Source organism: Rana temporaria, chromosome 12 (genome assembly GCF_905171775.1).
Source record: "Rana temporaria chromosome 12, aRanTem1.1, whole genome shotgun sequence".
Taxonomy (NCBI): Eukaryota; Metazoa; Chordata; class Amphibia; order Anura; family Ranidae; genus Rana; species Rana temporaria.
The window spans coordinates 3,870,117-3,887,208 of NC_053500.1; the positions used below are offsets into that span (position 1 = coordinate 3,870,117).

General features: G+C 53.1%; 1 protein-coding gene across 4 annotated transcripts in view; it reads right to left on the reverse strand.

Moving 5' to 3' along the window:
* The window catches only part of NCOA3 (nuclear receptor coactivator 3), a 76,441-nt gene that overhangs the window by 41,583 nt on the left and 17,766 nt on the right, over positions 1–17,092 (reverse strand). For 3 of the 4 annotated variants that reach the window (XM_040330512.1, XM_040330511.1, XM_040330510.1), the window contains exons 4-8: positions 11,963–12,063; positions 10,850–11,024; positions 8,603–8,791; positions 7,233–7,334; positions 3,613–3,753 (exon numbers count right to left, since the gene is read on the reverse strand). In XM_040330512.1, the coding sequence (XP_040186446.1) occupies positions 3,613–3,753; positions 7,233–7,334; positions 8,603–8,791; positions 10,850–11,024; positions 11,963–12,063 (708 nt within the window). Of the gene's footprint in view, positions 1–280; positions 374–3,612; positions 3,754–7,232; positions 7,335–8,602; positions 8,792–10,849; positions 11,025–11,962; positions 12,064–17,092 lie in introns of those variants that run through there. The other variant, XM_040330513.1, reaches the window with a different exon arrangement.

A 17,092-nucleotide genomic window follows, 5' to 3' on the forward strand; every position in this document is an offset into this window, starting at 1 on the left:
CAGGACTAGACAAACGCATCCAATGCATCTTCTATGCAGCTTCAGTGCAACCTAAATGTAAGCCCCCTACATATCAAACGCACGCCAATCTGGAGACACGTCTCCCTTACATGCAGGGGGTGTATGGAGAAACACGTGTACAGGCCCCCAGATTAATCCGTCACAATACAAGTACTGTATTGTATTAATGCTAATTCTTTCTTTTGCATCATTGCAATATATAATAGTGTCCTGTCTGCTCCATGCATCTCCCCCCCCCCCCCCCCCAGGGCGTACTCACGCTTCATTATCCAACCAGAAGAGGTTTCTGTGCCTCTAGAAACCTCACTAATCTTTCATCCACATGTGCTGGGAAAATAAAATGGCCACTCTTCCACTTCCTGCACAAGAGGAGTACAAGAGAAGGACATACCAAGCAAACCAGCACCCTCTAGTGGCTGGGAGAAAAGCTGCAGCCTAATACTCTAGATTTTAGGGGGGCCAGACTGCAGCCATTGGGAAGAGAAAAGGTCCCGACGTCAGTGGGGAAAAAATAATGCCCAATCACTGGTGTCACTGGGAGGAATTGTGCCCCATCACTGGGAGGAATTGTGCCCCATCACTGGTGTCACTGGGAGGAATTGTGCCCCATCACTGGGAGGAATTGTGCCCCATCACTGGGAGGAATTGTGCCCCATCACTGGTGTCACTGGGAGGAATTGTGCCCCTATCACTGGGAGGAATTGTGCCCCATCACTGGTGTCACTGGGAGGAATTGTGCCCCAATCACTGGGAGGAATTGTGCCCCAATCACTGGGAGGAATTGTGCCCCAATCACTGGGAGGAATTGTGCCCCAATCACTGGGAGGAATCGTGCCCCATCACTGGGAGGAATTGTGCCCCATCACTGGGAGGAATTGTGCCCCATCACTGGGAGGAATTGTGCCCCAATCACTGGGAGGAATCGTGCCCCATCACTGGGAGGAATCGTGCCCCATCACTGGGAGGAATTGTGCCCCATCACTGGGAGGAATTGTGCCCCCATCACTGGGAGGAATTGTGCCCCATCACTGGTGTCACTGGGAGGAATTGTGCCCCATCACTGGGAGGAATTGTGTCCCATCACTGGGAGGAATTGTGCCCCATCACTGGTGTCACTGGGAGGAATTTTGCCCCCATCATTGCTGTCATCGGACCCCATTGTTGGTGTAAACGGCAGCCACGATCTGGCTCAGCCACTGCAGCAGACGGAACCCGAGTGCGGTGATCACTGCACTGCTGACACTCCCTGCAGCTCAAGTCTACAGGAGCCTAGCATTGGACCCACAATCCCGGCTGCAATATTCTGCAGGCTAAATTCCCCCCAAAAAAATGCAAATTTCTAATTAAATAATAACAGCGTCATGCAAATATATGTGCATTTATTTAAATTGTGCCCCAATCACTGGGAGGAATTGTGCCCCATCACTGGTGTCACTGGGAGGAATTGTGCCCCAATCACTGGGAGGAATTGTGCCCCAATCACTGGGAGGAATTGTGCCCCAATCACTGGGAGGAATTGTGCCCCAATCACTGGGAGGAATCGTGCCCCATCACTGGGAGGAATTGTGCCCCAATCACTGGGAGGAATTGTGCCCCAATCACTGGGAGGAATTGTGCCCCAATCACTGGGAGGAATTGTGCCCCAATCACTGGGAGGAATCGTGCCCAATCACTGGGAGGAATTGTGCCCCATCACTGGGAGGAATTGTGCCCCAATCACTGGGAGGAATCGTGCCCCATCACTGGGAGGAATCGTGCCCCATCACTGGGAGGAATTGTGCCCCATCACTGGGAGGAATTGTGCCCCCATCACTGGGAGGAATTGTGCCCCATCACTGGTGTCACTGGGAGGAATTGTGCCCCCATCACTGGGAGGAATTGTGCCCCATCACTGGTGTCACTGGGAGGAATTGTGCCCCATCACTGGGAGGAATTGTGCCCCCATCACTGGGAGGAATTGTGCCCCCATCACTGGTGTCACTGGGAGGAATTGTGCCCCATCACTGGGAGGAATTGTGCCTCTATCACTGGGAGGAATTGTGCCCCTATCACTGGGAGGAATTGTGCCCCTATCACTGGGAGGAATTGTGCCCCTATCACTGGGAGGAATTGTGCCCCATCACTGGGAGGAATTGTGCCCCATCACTGGGAGGAATTGTGCCCCATCACTGGGAGGAATTGTGCCCCATCACTGGGAGGAATTGTGCCCCTATCACTGGGAGGAATTGTGCCCCTATCACTGGGAGGAATTGTGCCCCATCACTGGTGTCACTGGGAGGAATTGTGCCCCATCACTGGGAGGAATTGTGCCCCATCACTGGGAGGAATTGTGCCCCATCACTGGGAGGAATTGTGCCCCATCACTGGTGTCACTGGGAGGAATTGTGCCCCATCACTGGTGTCACTGGGAGGAATTGTGCCCCATCACTGGTGTCACTGGGAGGAATTGTGCCCCATCACTGGGAGGAATTGTGCCCCAATCACTGGGAGGAATTGTGCCCCAATCACTGGGAGGAATTGTGCCCCATCACTGATGTCACTGGGAGGAATTGTGCCCCATCACTGGTGTCACTGGGAGGAATTGTGCCCCATCACTGGGAGGAATTGTGCCTCAATCACTGGGAGGAATTGTGCCCCATCACTGATGTCACTGGGAGGAATTGTGCCCCATCACTGGTGTCACTGGGAGGAATTGTGCCCCATCACTGGGAGGAATTGTGCCCCAATCACTGGGAGGAATTGTGCCCCATCACTGGTGTCACTGGGAGGAATTGTGCCCCTATCACTGGGAGGAATTGTGCCCCATCACTGGTGTCACTGGGAGGAATTTTGCCCCCATCATTGCTGTCATCGGACCCCATTGTTGGTGTAAACGGCAGCCACGATCTGGCTCAGCCACTGCAGCAGACGGAACCCGAGTGCGGTGATCACTGCACTGCTGACACTCCCTGCAGCTCAAGTCTACAGGAGCCTAGCATTGGACCCACAATCCCGGCTGCAATATTCTGCAGGCTAAATTCCCCGCAAAAAAATGCAAATTTCTAATTAAATAATAACAGCGTCATGCAAATATATGTGCATTTATTTTTCATTTAATTTCTATTATTTTATTAATAAAAAAAAAAAAGAAGGACTTGCAGTGGAACTTCGGATTGCGAGTAACGCGGTTAACGAGCGTTTCACAACAGGAGCGCTGGATTTTGAAAACTCCTAACTCGGTTTGCGAGTAGGATTCAGGCCAAAGCGATTTGCAGGTGGTGGGGGCGGAGCCAAACGGTGCCGTTCAGAATACTACGTTGCTGAGCCTTTCCGAGGTTCGCCGAGGTCAGCCGAGCTGTTTCCGAGGCTCTCTGACGCCCCCGCTGCGCCTCTGGACGCATTCGGTATTGCATGCCATTGAAGTCAATGCTGACCAAATTATTTTCCTTTCCATTGACTTCAATGGGGAAACTCGCTTTGATATGCAAGTGCTTTGGATTACGAGCGTTCTCCTGGAAACGGGTTATACTCGTAATCCGAGGTTCCACTGTAATAAAAGAAAGAAATACATAAAGAAAAGAAAACATGCATGAATGTGGATAAAGGCCTCACCTTCCTGATAGTGGCGTTTGGAGGTCCACTGCTGCCCGTCGCTGTGACACAGGAACCTCTGGATACACCGGCGGATCGTGTCCTCGAAGCCCGGCCTCATTGAGTTCCGTAGGGAGTTGGGGTCGATATTTACCACTTTGCCTGTTAGAAGCGGATAAAAGCGTTCAGAGGAACCTCAAGTGACCAAGGTGATCAGGAATACTGATGGATGGAGAACCATGAAGTCCATGGACGGCCGGACGCTCACAAAGTCAGTGTTGGGTGTTCATCCCCCAAGTAACAACCAGTGTTCCCGGAATTTGGGTTGAGTTAATGGTTGTTCTGGGTGGGTGATGGAGAACCTCGGCACCCCAGATGTTTTGGAAACTACATTTCCCATGATGCTCTACCACACTGCAGAGTGCCTGAGCCTCATGGGAAATGTAGTTCCGAAACATCTGGGGTGCCAAGGTTCTCCATCACTGACCTAGGTCATGGGGGCTTAACCTGTGGCCTTCAAGGTGTTACAAAACTACAAGTCCCATGATGCATTGCAAGGCTGACAGGCACAAGTGTGACTCCCAAAGGCTGAGGAATGATAGGACTTGTAGTTTTCCAACAGTTGGAGTGCCCCAGGTTGAGCACCCATGTTCTAGGTCAGTGATGGAGAACCTCGGCACCCCCAGATGTTTTGGAAACTACATTTCCCATGATTCTCTTGTACTTTGCAGTGTAGTTAAGCATCATGGAAAATGTAGTTCCAAAACATCTGGGCCCAGATTTACAGAGAGCGGGCGCATATTACGCCGCCGTAGAGTAACCAATGTACGCTACACCAACGCAGCGCAGAGAGGCAAGCAATGCATTCAGCAAGCCAGTGCTCCCAACGCTGCGCCAGCGTGGCGTGGGATTCGAAGGCGTACGCCGGCGTAGGTGGAAGTGGGCGTGACCCATGCAAATGAGGCGTGACCAGGTGCAAATGATGGGCCGAGCGCCAGACAGGTACGTAACACGAACTGCGCATGCGCCGTGGACGCATCCCCCTGCGCCTGCTCACAACCACGTCGGAACAACTGCCTAAACTACGCCGGATCACTGCGTACGGCGTGAACGTAACCTACGCCCAGCCAGACATACGTACAACGTAAAATACGCCGGCTTGTGTTTCCTGGTGCAGACCTGAGCATGTCTGTTGCCGGGTTACACCTCATTTATGGGGAATAACTTTACGCCGGACGTACAACTTACACGCACCTCTCGTAGCCTGCGTCGGGCGCACGCAGGTTCGTGAATCGCCGTATTTCCCTCATTTGCATGTTTGAATGGCTAATCAATGGGAGCAGCACCATGCGCCCAGCCCATATGTGCGCCCACCCTACGCCGGCGTGAGCAAGCTACGTCGGCGGGACGTAGCCTGGTTTAGGGCGCATATCTGTTTGTGGGTCTGGCGCACAGATACGACGGCGCACATTTGCACTTACGTCGGCGTAACTTGTTATACGTCGGCGTAAGTGCTTTGTGAATCTGGGCCCTGGGGTACCGAGGCTCACCATCACTGTCCTAGGTCATGTACAGACAAGTGAATGAGCCCTCACGCGGGGGGATGAGCCCTCACACGGGGGATGAGCCCTCACACGGGGGATGAGCCCTCACACGGGGGATGGAGCGACACCCAGTCCATGGTGGTGAAGGACAGCAGATCTCTCATTGGTCCAATACTGCTGACAAAACTCCTCCCACATATATAAAGCACTTTAAAAGAGAAGTTCACCTTTGGGGGGGAGTTAGTTTGCCCCCCCTGAAATATTTAGCACCACCCGCCACTGGTAGTGATATGTGAAGACGCAGGAAAGCTCTCCAACTCGTCTGACATTTTTATTGTAGGGTGTATCCCCCTCCTTTTGGGGCTTTACCAGTCTCCTTGACATGTCACAACACAGAACAACGTGCTTTTTATTAAAAATCATTTTATGAAAGGAGCATTGTAGAAGAATGTCCTCCTAGACTGCTGCTGGCAAGAAGAAGCCGTCTACCCCCCCGCACCACCCCTTCTCCGCCACCCCACACCCCCCCACATCTGTCACATGCCGGGGGGGGGGAGAAAGGGGTGGTGGGGGGGGAAAGGGGTGAAGAGGGTGGTGTGGGGGGGGGGGAAAGGGGTGGAGAGGGTGGTGTGGGGGGAAAAGGGGTGGAGTGGGGGGAAAAGGGGTGGTAGGGAAAGGGGTGGTGTGGGGTGGGGGAAGGGGTGGTGGGGAAAGGGGTGGAGTGGGGGGAAAAGGGGTGGTAGGGAAAGGGGTGGTGTGGGGTGGGGGAAGGGGTGGTGGGGAAAGGGGTGGAGTGGGGGGAAAAGGGGTGGAGTGGGGGGAAAAGGGGTGGTAGGGAAAGGGGTGGTGTGGGGTAGGGAAAGGGGTGGTGTGGGGTGGGGGGGGGGGGGGGGGGGGGGGGGGGGGGGGGGGGGGGGGTGGGGGGGGGGGGGGGGGGGGGGGGGGGGGGGGGGGGGGGGGGGGGGGGGGGGGGGGGGGGGGGGGGGGGGGGGGGGGGGGGGGGGGGGGGGGGGGGGGGGGGGGGGGGGGGGGGGGGGGGGGGGGGGGGGGGGGGGGGGGGGGGGGGGGGGGGGGGGGGGGGGGGGGGGGGGGGGGGGGGGGGGGGGGGGGGGGGGGGGGGGGGGGGGGGGGGGGGGGGGGGGGGGGGGGGGGGGGGGGGGGGGGGGGGGGGGGGGGGGGGGGGGGGGGGGGGGGGGGGGGGGGGGGGGGGGGGGGGGGGGGGGGGGGGGGGGGGGGGGGGGGGGGGGGGGGGGGGGGGGGGGGGGGGGGGGGGGGGGGGGGGGGGGGGGGGAAAGGGGGTGTGTGGGGGAAAAGGGGTGGAGGGCGGTGGTTTGGGGGGGGGGGGGTGGAGAGGGTGGTGTAGGGGGGAAAGGGGTGGAGGGGGCGAGTGTGAGAGGGAAAGAGGGGGTGTGAGAGGGAAAGAGGGGGTGTGGGGGAAAAGGGGTGGAGGAGGTGGTTTAGGGGGGGGTGGAAGGGGTGGTAGGGAAAGGGGTGGTGAGAGGGGAAAAGGGATGGAGAGGGTGGTGTGGGGGGGAAAAGGGTGGAAGGGGTGGTGTAGGGGCAAAGGGGTGGAGGGGGCGAGTGTGGGGGGAAAGGGGGTGTGGGGGGAAAAGGGGTGGAGGCGGTGGTTTGGGGGGGCAGCAGCAGTCTAGGAGGACATTCTTCCATGACGCTCATTTCATAAAATGCTTTCAATAATTAGGAAAGCACGTTGTTCTGTGTTGTGACATGACAAGGAGACTGGTAAAGCTACTGCTGACTCCACTCTAAGGGAGAGGAGGGGATACATCTGCAGAATAAAAATGTCAGACGCGTTGGAGCGCTCTCCTGCGTCTTCTGCAGCGATGCATCAATCCAAAGCCGCTTCCTTTCCACATCCATCCAGGAAGGAGAGCGATTGATTTCCTGACATGCAATGCATCTGACAGCCAGCAGGTGGTGTGAGTGAGCTGCTGTCAGTCTCCCCTGATAACATCTGCAGTGCATTGCTTCTATTATCTGGAGTAAACAGACTGGGGCTCGGGCACGGCTCGCTCGCCCGCCCGCCCGTACACCCGCCCGCCCGCACATACCGCTGCAGCGGCAGCCGCGTCTCACCTGAAAGGTCATGCCGGGTAATGAAGCTCTCTGGGTTGGCGGCGAAGCCTCTCTCTATGGTTGTGAAGCGTCTGGCCACACAAATCATGCAGGATTGCAGGTCTGAAAAAACATAAGTGGGGGGTAAAACATCAAACAGAATAGATATGAATTCTATAAAACACAACAATCCCCACGGAGCCCCTGACCCCTTTCCTCACCCCCACGGAGTCTGTGACCCCTTTTCTCAATCCCCACGGAGCCCATGACCCCTTTCCTCAATCCCCACGGAGTCTGTGACCCCTTTTCTCAATCCCCATGGAGCCCATGACCCCTTTCTTACTCCCCACGGAGCCCCTGACCCCTTTCCTTACTCCCCATGGAGCCTGTGACCCCTTTCTTACTCCCCATGGAGCCTGTGACCTCTTTCCTCACTCCCCACGGAGCACGTGACCTCTTTCCTCACTCCCTATGGAGCCCCTGACCTCTTTCCTTACTCCCCATGGAGCCCGTGACCCGTTTCCTCACTCCCTACGGAGCCTGTGACCCCTTTTCTCACTCCCCACGGAGCCCGTGACCCCTTTCCTCACTCCCCACGGAGCCTGTGACCCCTTTCCTCACTCCCCCATGGAGCCTGAGACCCCTTTCCTCACTCCCCATGGAGCCCGTGACCCCTTTCCTCACTCCCCACGGAGCCTGTGACCCCTTTCCTCACTCCCCACGGAGCCTGTGACCCCTTTCCTCACTCCCCCACGGAGCCTGTGACCCCTTTCCTCACTCCCCCATGGAGCCTGTGACCCCTTTTCTCACTCCCCACGGAGCCCGTGACCCCTTTCCTCACTCCCCACGGAGCCTGTGACCCCTTTCCTCACTCCCCACGGAGCCCGTGACCTCTTTCCTCACTCCCCACGGAGCCTGTGACCTCTTTCCTCACTCCCCACGGAGCCGGTGACCCCTTTCTCACTCCCCATGGAGCCGGTGACCCCTTTTCTTACTCCCCATGGAGCCCGTGACCTCTTTCCTTACTCCCCGTTGGAGCCTGTGACCCCTTTCCTCACTCCCCATGGAGCCTGTGACCTCTTTCCTCACTCCCCACGGAGCCCGTGACCTCTTTCCTCACTCCCCACGGAGCCCGTGACCTCTTTCCTCACTCCCCACGGAGCCCGTGACCCCTTTTCTCACTCGCTATGGAGCCCCTGACTACTAGTAACTGATAAAATTGGTCCGGCGCCATCTTCAGCCCAAACCAGATACCCAGAAACACTACGAGATCATCAATAGGCTCTTCGACTTCATGATATTATGTCCTTGTGAACATTTATTTTCCTAAAAAAAATCTACAAGCTACATGGAAATGATTGGACAACATCCATTGTAGGCGAGTCACTGACCTTCCCCCTCCTCCATCATGGCACGTGGCTGCGATAAGGCGAAGCACTGCATGGTCTCGTATCTCTGCCGCGGGTCCATACCGCCGCCTCCGTCTTCCAGGTGGTCCATAGGCATCTTCACCAACATGCGACAGTTGAAGGTGTGACTCTTTTGTCTGGGGGTCTCATTCGACCACGGCACCCCGTTAACTTTCATAAAAGAAGATGGTTCCAGGTTAATTGTTTATTTACTACTAAAGGTCCACGTTTCCAAGGTGGCAATAAAGCAGAACTGACATTTCAAATGGTAATGCGATCATACATTTCCAGATTTCAGATTTCCAGGGCGGGGGAAAGAAAGAAAGAAGGGGCGGGGGAAAGAAAGAAAGCAGGGGCGGGGGAAAGCATGAAAGATGGGGCGGGGGAAAGAAAGAAATAAGGGGCGGGGGAAAGAAAGAAATAAGGGGCGGGGGAAAGAAAGAAAGCAGGGGCGGGGGAAAGAAAGAAAGATGGGGCGGGGGAAAGAATGAAAATGGGGCGGGGGAAAGAAAGAAGGGGCTGGGTGAGGGAACCGGGTTGAGGTCAGGTGAGGGCACGAGGTTGAGGTGTGGTGAGGGCACGGGGTTGAGGTGAGGGAAACGGGGTTGAGGTGAGGGGAACGGGGTTGAGGTGAGGGGAACGGGGTTGAGGCGAGGGAACGGGGTTGAGGCGAGGGAACGGGGTTGAGATGAGGGAAAGGGTTGAGGTGAGGGCACGGGGTTGAGGTGTGGTGAGGGAACAGGGTTGAGGTGAGGGGAACGGGGTTGAGGTGAGGGAACAGGGTCGAGGTGTGGGAACGGGGTCGAGGTAAGGTAACGGGGTTGAGGTGAGGGAACGGGGTCGAGGTGAGGGAACGGGGTCGAGGTGAGGGAACGGGGTCGAGGTGAGGGGAACTGGGTTGAGGTGAGGGAACCGGGTTGAGGTGAGGGAACGGGGTTGAGGTGAGGGGAACGGGGTTGAGGTGAGGGAACGGGGTTGAGGTGAGGGAACGGGGTTGAGGTGAGGGGAACGGGGTTGAGGTGAGGGAACGGGGTTGAGGTGAGGGAACGGGGTTGAGGTGAGGGAACCGGGTTGAGGTGAGGGAACGGGGTTGAGGTGAGGGAACGGGGTTGAGGTGAGGGGAACGGGGTTGAGGTGAGGGAACGGGGTTGAGGTGAGGGGAACGGGGTTGAGGTGAGGGAACGGGGTTGAGGTGAGGGAACCGGGTTGAGGTGAGGGAACGGGGTTGAGGTGAGGGAACGGGGTTGAGGTGAGGGGAACGGGGTTGAGGTGAGGGAACGGGGTTGAGGTGAGGGGAACGGGGTTGAGGTGAGGGAACCGGGTTGAGGTGAGGGAACCGGGTTGAGGTGAGGGGAACGGGGTTGAGGTGAGGGAACAGGGTTGAGGTGAGGGAACGGGGTTGAGGTGAGGGAACGGGGTTGAGGCGAGGGAACGGGGTTGAGGTGAGGGGAACGGGGTTGAGGTGAGGGAACCGGGTTGAGGTGAGGGAACCGGGTTGAGGTGAGGGAACGGGGTTGAGGTGAGGGGAACGGGGTTGAGGTGAGGGAACGGGGTTGAGGTGAGGGAACGGGGTTGAGGTGAGGGAACCGGGTTGAGGTGAGGGAACGGGGTTGAGGTGAGGGAACGGGGTTGAGGTGAGGGGAACGGGGTTGAGGTGAGGGAACGGGGTTGAGGTGAGGGAACCGGGTTGAGGTGAGGGAACGGGGTTGAGGTGAGGGAACGGGGTTGAGGTGAGGGGAACGGGGTTGAGGTGAGGGAACGGGGTTGAGGTGAGGGGAACGGGGTTGAGGTGAGGGAACCGGGTTGAGGTGAGGGAACCGGGTTGAGGTGAGGGGAACGGGGTTGAGGTGAGGGAACGGGGTTGAGGTGAGGGGAACGGGGTTGAGGTGAGGGAACGGGGTTGAGGTGAGGGAACGGGGTTGAGGTGAGGGAACGGGGTTGAGGCGAGGGAACGGGGTTGAGGTGAGGGGAACGGGGTTGAGGTGAGGGAACCGGGTTGAGGTGAGGGAACGGGGTTGAGGTGAGGGAACCGGGTTGAGGTGAGGGAACCGGGTTGAGGTGAGGGAACGGGGTTGAGGTGAGGGAACGGGGTTGAGGTGAGGGAACGGGGTTGAGGTGAGGGAACGGGGTTGAGGTTAGGGAAAGATGAAGGGCTGGAATTTATGGGTAAAAGAGTTAGAAAATGAGGGCTTTGTGTCACTTGCTTCACCATACAGTCCTCCAACCTACCTGTGGATTTGGGGAGGTTCTTGAGGAAGTCCTTGCGGTCGTCCTCATGCAGGATGGTGTACACGCTGGTGTTGACCAGATCCTCCTGCTTGTACTGCAAGTACTGCGTGACGTTCTCCGATACGAACACAATGCTGCCTTCCCGGTTCACCACAAACAGGAATCCGTCCAGAGCCTGCCGACAGAACCGCGCAAAAGTCACGTCAGAAACGTCAGACTGTGCATGTCACATGACAGAGTTACTAACACAGCCGCACGCCATTTTGGCTTCAACTCATCCGCCAAGAACTGATTTTGGGGGAGATTTACTGAATCTGGTGCATCTGTGCATGGGAGCCAATCAGCTTCCAGTTTATTTATTTTTTTGTTCTTTGGTCAAAGCTTAATGTAACAGCTGATTGGCTACCATGCAGATCTGCACCCCCCCCCCCCACCCCCTCGGGTTCATCAGAACTGGAAAATAAGAGGCGTGTTTTAAAGCTGAACTCCGGCCATAAAAATCTTTTTATTTAGGTTTCTTTTTATTTAGATTTTATTTAGGGAGCAGAGATGTGGGAGGGGCCTAGTTACACCATATATAAATACACTCTGGGAGCACCAAGCGCCTTTTCACACCCGGATATTACCAGTAATGACATCTCTGTGCTGTACATAGAAGGGGACCCAGCAGGCTCCACCCACTACAGGCTGTCTACAGACAATTATAGGAGGGGGGCGGAGACAAGATCAGTCACCGTGCACAAGGAGAGAGAGCAGAGCTGTGGGAGGGACCCAGCAAGACCCCACCCACTACAGACAATTATAGGAGGGGGGCGGAGACAAGATCAGTCACCGTGCACAAGGAGAGAGAGCAGAGCTGTGGGAGGGACCCAGCAGGCTCCACCTACTACAAACAACTACAGGAGGAGGAGACAAGACCAGTCTCCCTGCACAAGGGGAGAGAGCAGCAGTGGGCGGTCTTTATTACTGGATTACTGCACAGATCTGGAAGAAATACACAAAGATCACAGCGAGATTCAACAAGAATACAAAAGAGTGAATGGGTTTAAACACCATTAGCTGATCCCGGAATAATATTATCTTAGGGGAGGAGCCAAGGGTGGCTGTACCTACCTGTAGTAGAAGGGGCCCCAAAGAATCTTTATCGATCACCCCCTGCCCTGTGGACGACACGTCTGCCTTCTGGACATCGTCGTCATTGGAGGAAGCCTTTCCTAAAAACACAAAAAGAAGAAGATTTATCCACAGACCAGATCCCATCTTACATACACACCGAGAGCTCATTAATCAGACATCATATCTTCACCCCTGGAAGATTTACCCCCCCCCCCCCATCCTTTATTTTAAAAAATACGGCACTGCGTTACTTTAACCCCTTCCATACCGGGGGGCACTTATACACCTTCCCGCCCAGACCAATTTTCAGCTTTCAGCGCTGTTGCTCTTTGAATGACAATTGCGCGGTCGTGCTACACTGTACCCAAACTACATTTGTATCATTTTATCCCCACAAATAGAGATTTATTTTTGGGGTATTTGATCACCTCTGGGATTTTTATTTTCTGCAAAAAAAAAAAAAGAAAAAAAAAAAAAAACACGGATAGGCGACACGGATGGGCACAGATAGGTGGCACGGATGGGCACAGATAGGTGGCACGGATGGGCACAGATAGGTGGCACGGATGGGCACAGATAGGTGGCACGGATGGGCACAGATAGGTGGCACGGATGGGCACTGATAGGTGGCACGGATGGGCGACACAGATGGGCACAGATAGGCGGCATGGATGGGCACAGATAGGCGTCATGGATGGGCACAGATAGGCGGCACAGATGGGCACAGATAGGTGGCACGCATGGGCACAGATAGGCGGCACGGATAGGCGACACAGATGGACACGGATAGGCGACACGGATGGGCACAGATAGCTGGCACGGATGGGCACAGATAGGTGGCATGGATGGGCACTGATAGGTGGCACGGATAGGCACTGATAGGTGGCACAGATAGGCGACACGGATGGGAACTGATAGGCGATACAGATGGGCACTGATAGGCGACACGGATGGGAACTGATAGGCGATACAGATGGGCACTGATAGGCGACACGGATGGGCGCTGATAGGCGACACGGATGGGCGCTGATAGGCGACACGGATGGGCGCTGATAGGCGACACGGATGGGCGCTGATAGGCGACACGGATGGGCACTGATAGGCGACACGGATGTACTGTAATATATTGTACTGATGGATGCCAAATCAGTGCCAAACAATGCCTGCCAATGCGTTTTTCAGGATATTTTTGTTGTTATTCCGTCTCTCACTGTTATAATAAACCGACCAATAAAATTACAGACTGATCGTTTCTTTGTCAGTGGGGGCAAAACTACAAAATCAGCAGGGGGGGGCACATACTTTTTCCCCTCCCTGTATATATATAGGCCCTCTGTGTTATCTATGGGGGGTTCTTACATGAGATATTTATAGACTGTGCTCCTCTGCTGGGACTATACACAGTCTCGGGGGAGGGGCTGGGAACAATGGAGGCCAGCTGGTGATCGCTGTCAGTTGATTGCAGACAACGGAGGAGGCGGAGAAGAATATTTGTGCCAATAAACTGAGGAGGCCGAACACTGGGCATGAAATGCATCTTTATTCATGCCCCCCCCCCCCCCCCCCCCATTCATACGTGAACTATACCTTCTATGAATGAAAAAATGTCATAGAAGGTATAATTCACCTATGAATGGGAGGAGGGGGACCTTTCATTCATAGAAGGTATAATTCACCTATGAATGGGAGGAGGCGGACCTTTCATTCATAGAAGGTATAATTCACCTATGAATGGGAGGAGGCGGACCTTTCATTCATAGAAGGCATAATTCACCTATGAATGGGAGGAGGCGGACCTTTCATTCATAGAAGGTATAATTCACCTATGAATGGGAGGAGGCGGACCTTTCATTCATAGAAGGCATAATTCACCTATGAATGGGAGGAGGCGGACCTTTCATTCATAGAAGGCATAACTCACCTATGAATGGAAGGAGGCGGACCTTTCATTCATAGAAGGCATAACTCACCTATGAATGTGAGGAGGCGGACCTTTCATTCATAGAAGGCATAATTCACCTATGAATGGGAGGAGGCGGACCTTTCATTCATAGAAGGCATAATTCACCTATGAATGGGAGGAGGCGGACCTTTCATTCATAGAAGGCATAATTCACCTATGAATGTGAGGAGGAGGCGGACCTTTCATTCATAGAAGGCATAATTCACCTATGAATGTGAGGAGGCGGACCTTTCATTCATAGAAGGCATAATTCACCTATGAATGGGAGGAGGCGGACCTTTCATTCATAGAAGGCATAATTCACCTATGAATGTGAGGAGGCGGACCTTTCATTCATAGAAGGCATAATTCACCTATGAATGGGAGGAGGCGGACCTTTCATTCATAGAAGGCATAACTCACCTATGAATGTGAGGAGGCGGACCTTTCATTCATAGAAGGCATAATTCACCTATGAATGGGAGGAGGGGGACCTTTCATTCATAGACCCCCTTTATTCATATAAGGCATAATTCACCTATGAATGGGAGGAGGCGGACCTTTCATTCATAGACCCCCTTTATTCATATAAGGCATAATTCACCTATGAATTGAAGGAAGAGGACCGTTCATTCATAGATCGCCTATCATTCATAGAAGGCATCATTCACCTATAAATAAAAAGGTCCTCCGCCATTCATAGGTGAATGATGCCTTCTATGAATGAAAAGTGATCTATGAATGAAAGGTCTGCCGCCTCCTACATTCATAGGTGAAAGATGCCTTATATGAATGAAAGGCGATCTATGAATGAAAAGCGATCTATGAATGAAAGGTCCGCCTCCTCCTATTCATAGGTGAATTAAACCTTCTATGAATGGAAGGACCTTTGACTCATAGATCACTTTTCATTCATAGAAGGCATCATTCACCTACTAATGGGAGGAGACAGACCTTTCATTCGTAGATTGCTTTTCATTCCTAGAGGACATAATTCACCTATGAATGGGAGGCAACAGACCTTTCATTCATAGATCGCTTTTCATTCCTAGAAGACCCAATTCACCTATCTATGAACAAAAGGTCCTCCTCCTCCATTCATAGGTGAATGATGCCTTCTTTGAATGCAAAGCTATGAATGAAAGGTCCCCCTCCTCCCATTCATAGGTAATTTATGACTTTTATGAATGAAAAGCTATGAATGGGAGGACCTTTCATTCATAGATCACTTTTTATCCATAGAAAGCATCATTCACCTATGAATGGGAGGAGGCGGACCTTTCATTCATAGAAGGCATAATTCACCTATGAATGGGAGGAGGCGGACCTTTCATTCATAGAAGGCATAATTCACCTATGAATGGGAGGAGGCGGACCTTTCATTCATAGAAGGCATAATTCACCTATGAATGGGAGGAGGAGGCGGACCTTTCATTCATAGAAGGTATAATTCACCTATGAATGTGAGGAGGCGGACCTTTCATTCATAGAAGGCATAACTCACCTATGAATGTGAGGAGGCGGACCTTTCATTCATAGAAGGTATAATTCACCTATGAATGGGAGGAGGAGGCGGACCTTTCATTCATAGAAGGCATCATTCACCTATGAATGGGAGGAGGCGGACCTTTCATTCATAGAAGGCATAATTCACCTATGAATGGGAGGAGGCGGACCTTTCATTCATAGAAGGCATAATTCACCTATGAATGGGAGGAGGCGGACCTTTCATTCATAGAAGGCATAATTCACCTATGAATGGGAGGAGGAGGCGGACCTTTCATTCATAGAAGGTATAATTCACCTATGAATGTGAGGAGGCGGACCTTTCATTCATAGAAGGCATAATTCACCTATGAATGGGAGGAGGCGGACCTTTCATTCATAGAAGGCATAATTCACCTATGAATGTGAGGAGGCGGACCTTTCATTCATAGAAGGTATAATTCACCTATGAATGTGAGGAGGCGGACCTTTCATTCATAGAAGGCATAATTCACCTATGAATGTGAGGAGGCGGACCTTTCATTCATAGAAGGCATAATTCACCTATGAATGTGAGGAGGCGGACCTTTCATTCATAGAAGGTATAATTCACCTATGAATGTGAGGAGGCGGACCTTTCATTCATAGAAGGCATAACTCACCTATGAATGTGAGGAGGCGGACCTTTCATTCATAGAAGGTATAATTCACCTATGAATGGGAGGAGGCGGACCTTTCATTCATAGAAGGCATAACTCACCTATGAATGGGAGGAGGGGGACCTTTCATTCATAGAAGGCATAATTCACCTATGAATGGGAGGAGGCGGACCTTTCATTCATAGAAGGCATAACTCACCTATGAATGGGAGGAGGGGGACCTTTCATTCATAGAAGGCATAACTCACCTATGAATGTGAGGAGGCGGACCTTTCATTCATAGAAGGCATAACTCACCTATGAATGTGAGGAGGCGGACCTTTCATTCATAGAAGGTATAATTCACCTATGAATGGGAGGAGGCGGACCTTTCATTCATAGAAGGCATAACTCACCTATGAATGGGAGGAGGCGGACCTTTCATTCATAGACCCCCTTTATTCATATAAGGCATAATTCACCTATGAATTGAAGGAAGAGGACCGTTCATTCATAGATCGCCTATCATTCATAGAAGGCATCATTCACCTATAAATAAAAAGGTCCTCCGCCATTCATAGGTGAATGATGCCTTCTATGAATGAAAAGTGATCTATGAATGAAAGGTCTGCCGCCTCCTACATTCATAGGTGAAAGATGCCTTATATGAATGAAAGGCGATCTATGAATGAAAAGCGATCTATGAATGAAAGGTCCGCCTCCTCCTATTCATAGGTGAATTAAACCTTCTATGAATGGAAGGACCTTTGACTCATAGATCACTTTTCATTCATAGAAGGCATCATTCACCTACTAATGGGAGGAGACAGACCTTTCATTCGTAGATTGCTTTTCATTCCTAGAGGACATAATTCACCTATGAATGGGAGGCAACAGACCTTTCATTCATAGATCGCTTTTCATTCCTAGAAGACCCAATTCACCTATCTATGAACAAAAGGTCCTCCTCCTCCATTCATAGGTGAATGATGCCTTCTTTGAATGCAAAGCTATGAATGAAAGGTCCCCCTCCTCCCATTCATAGGTAATTTATGACTTTTA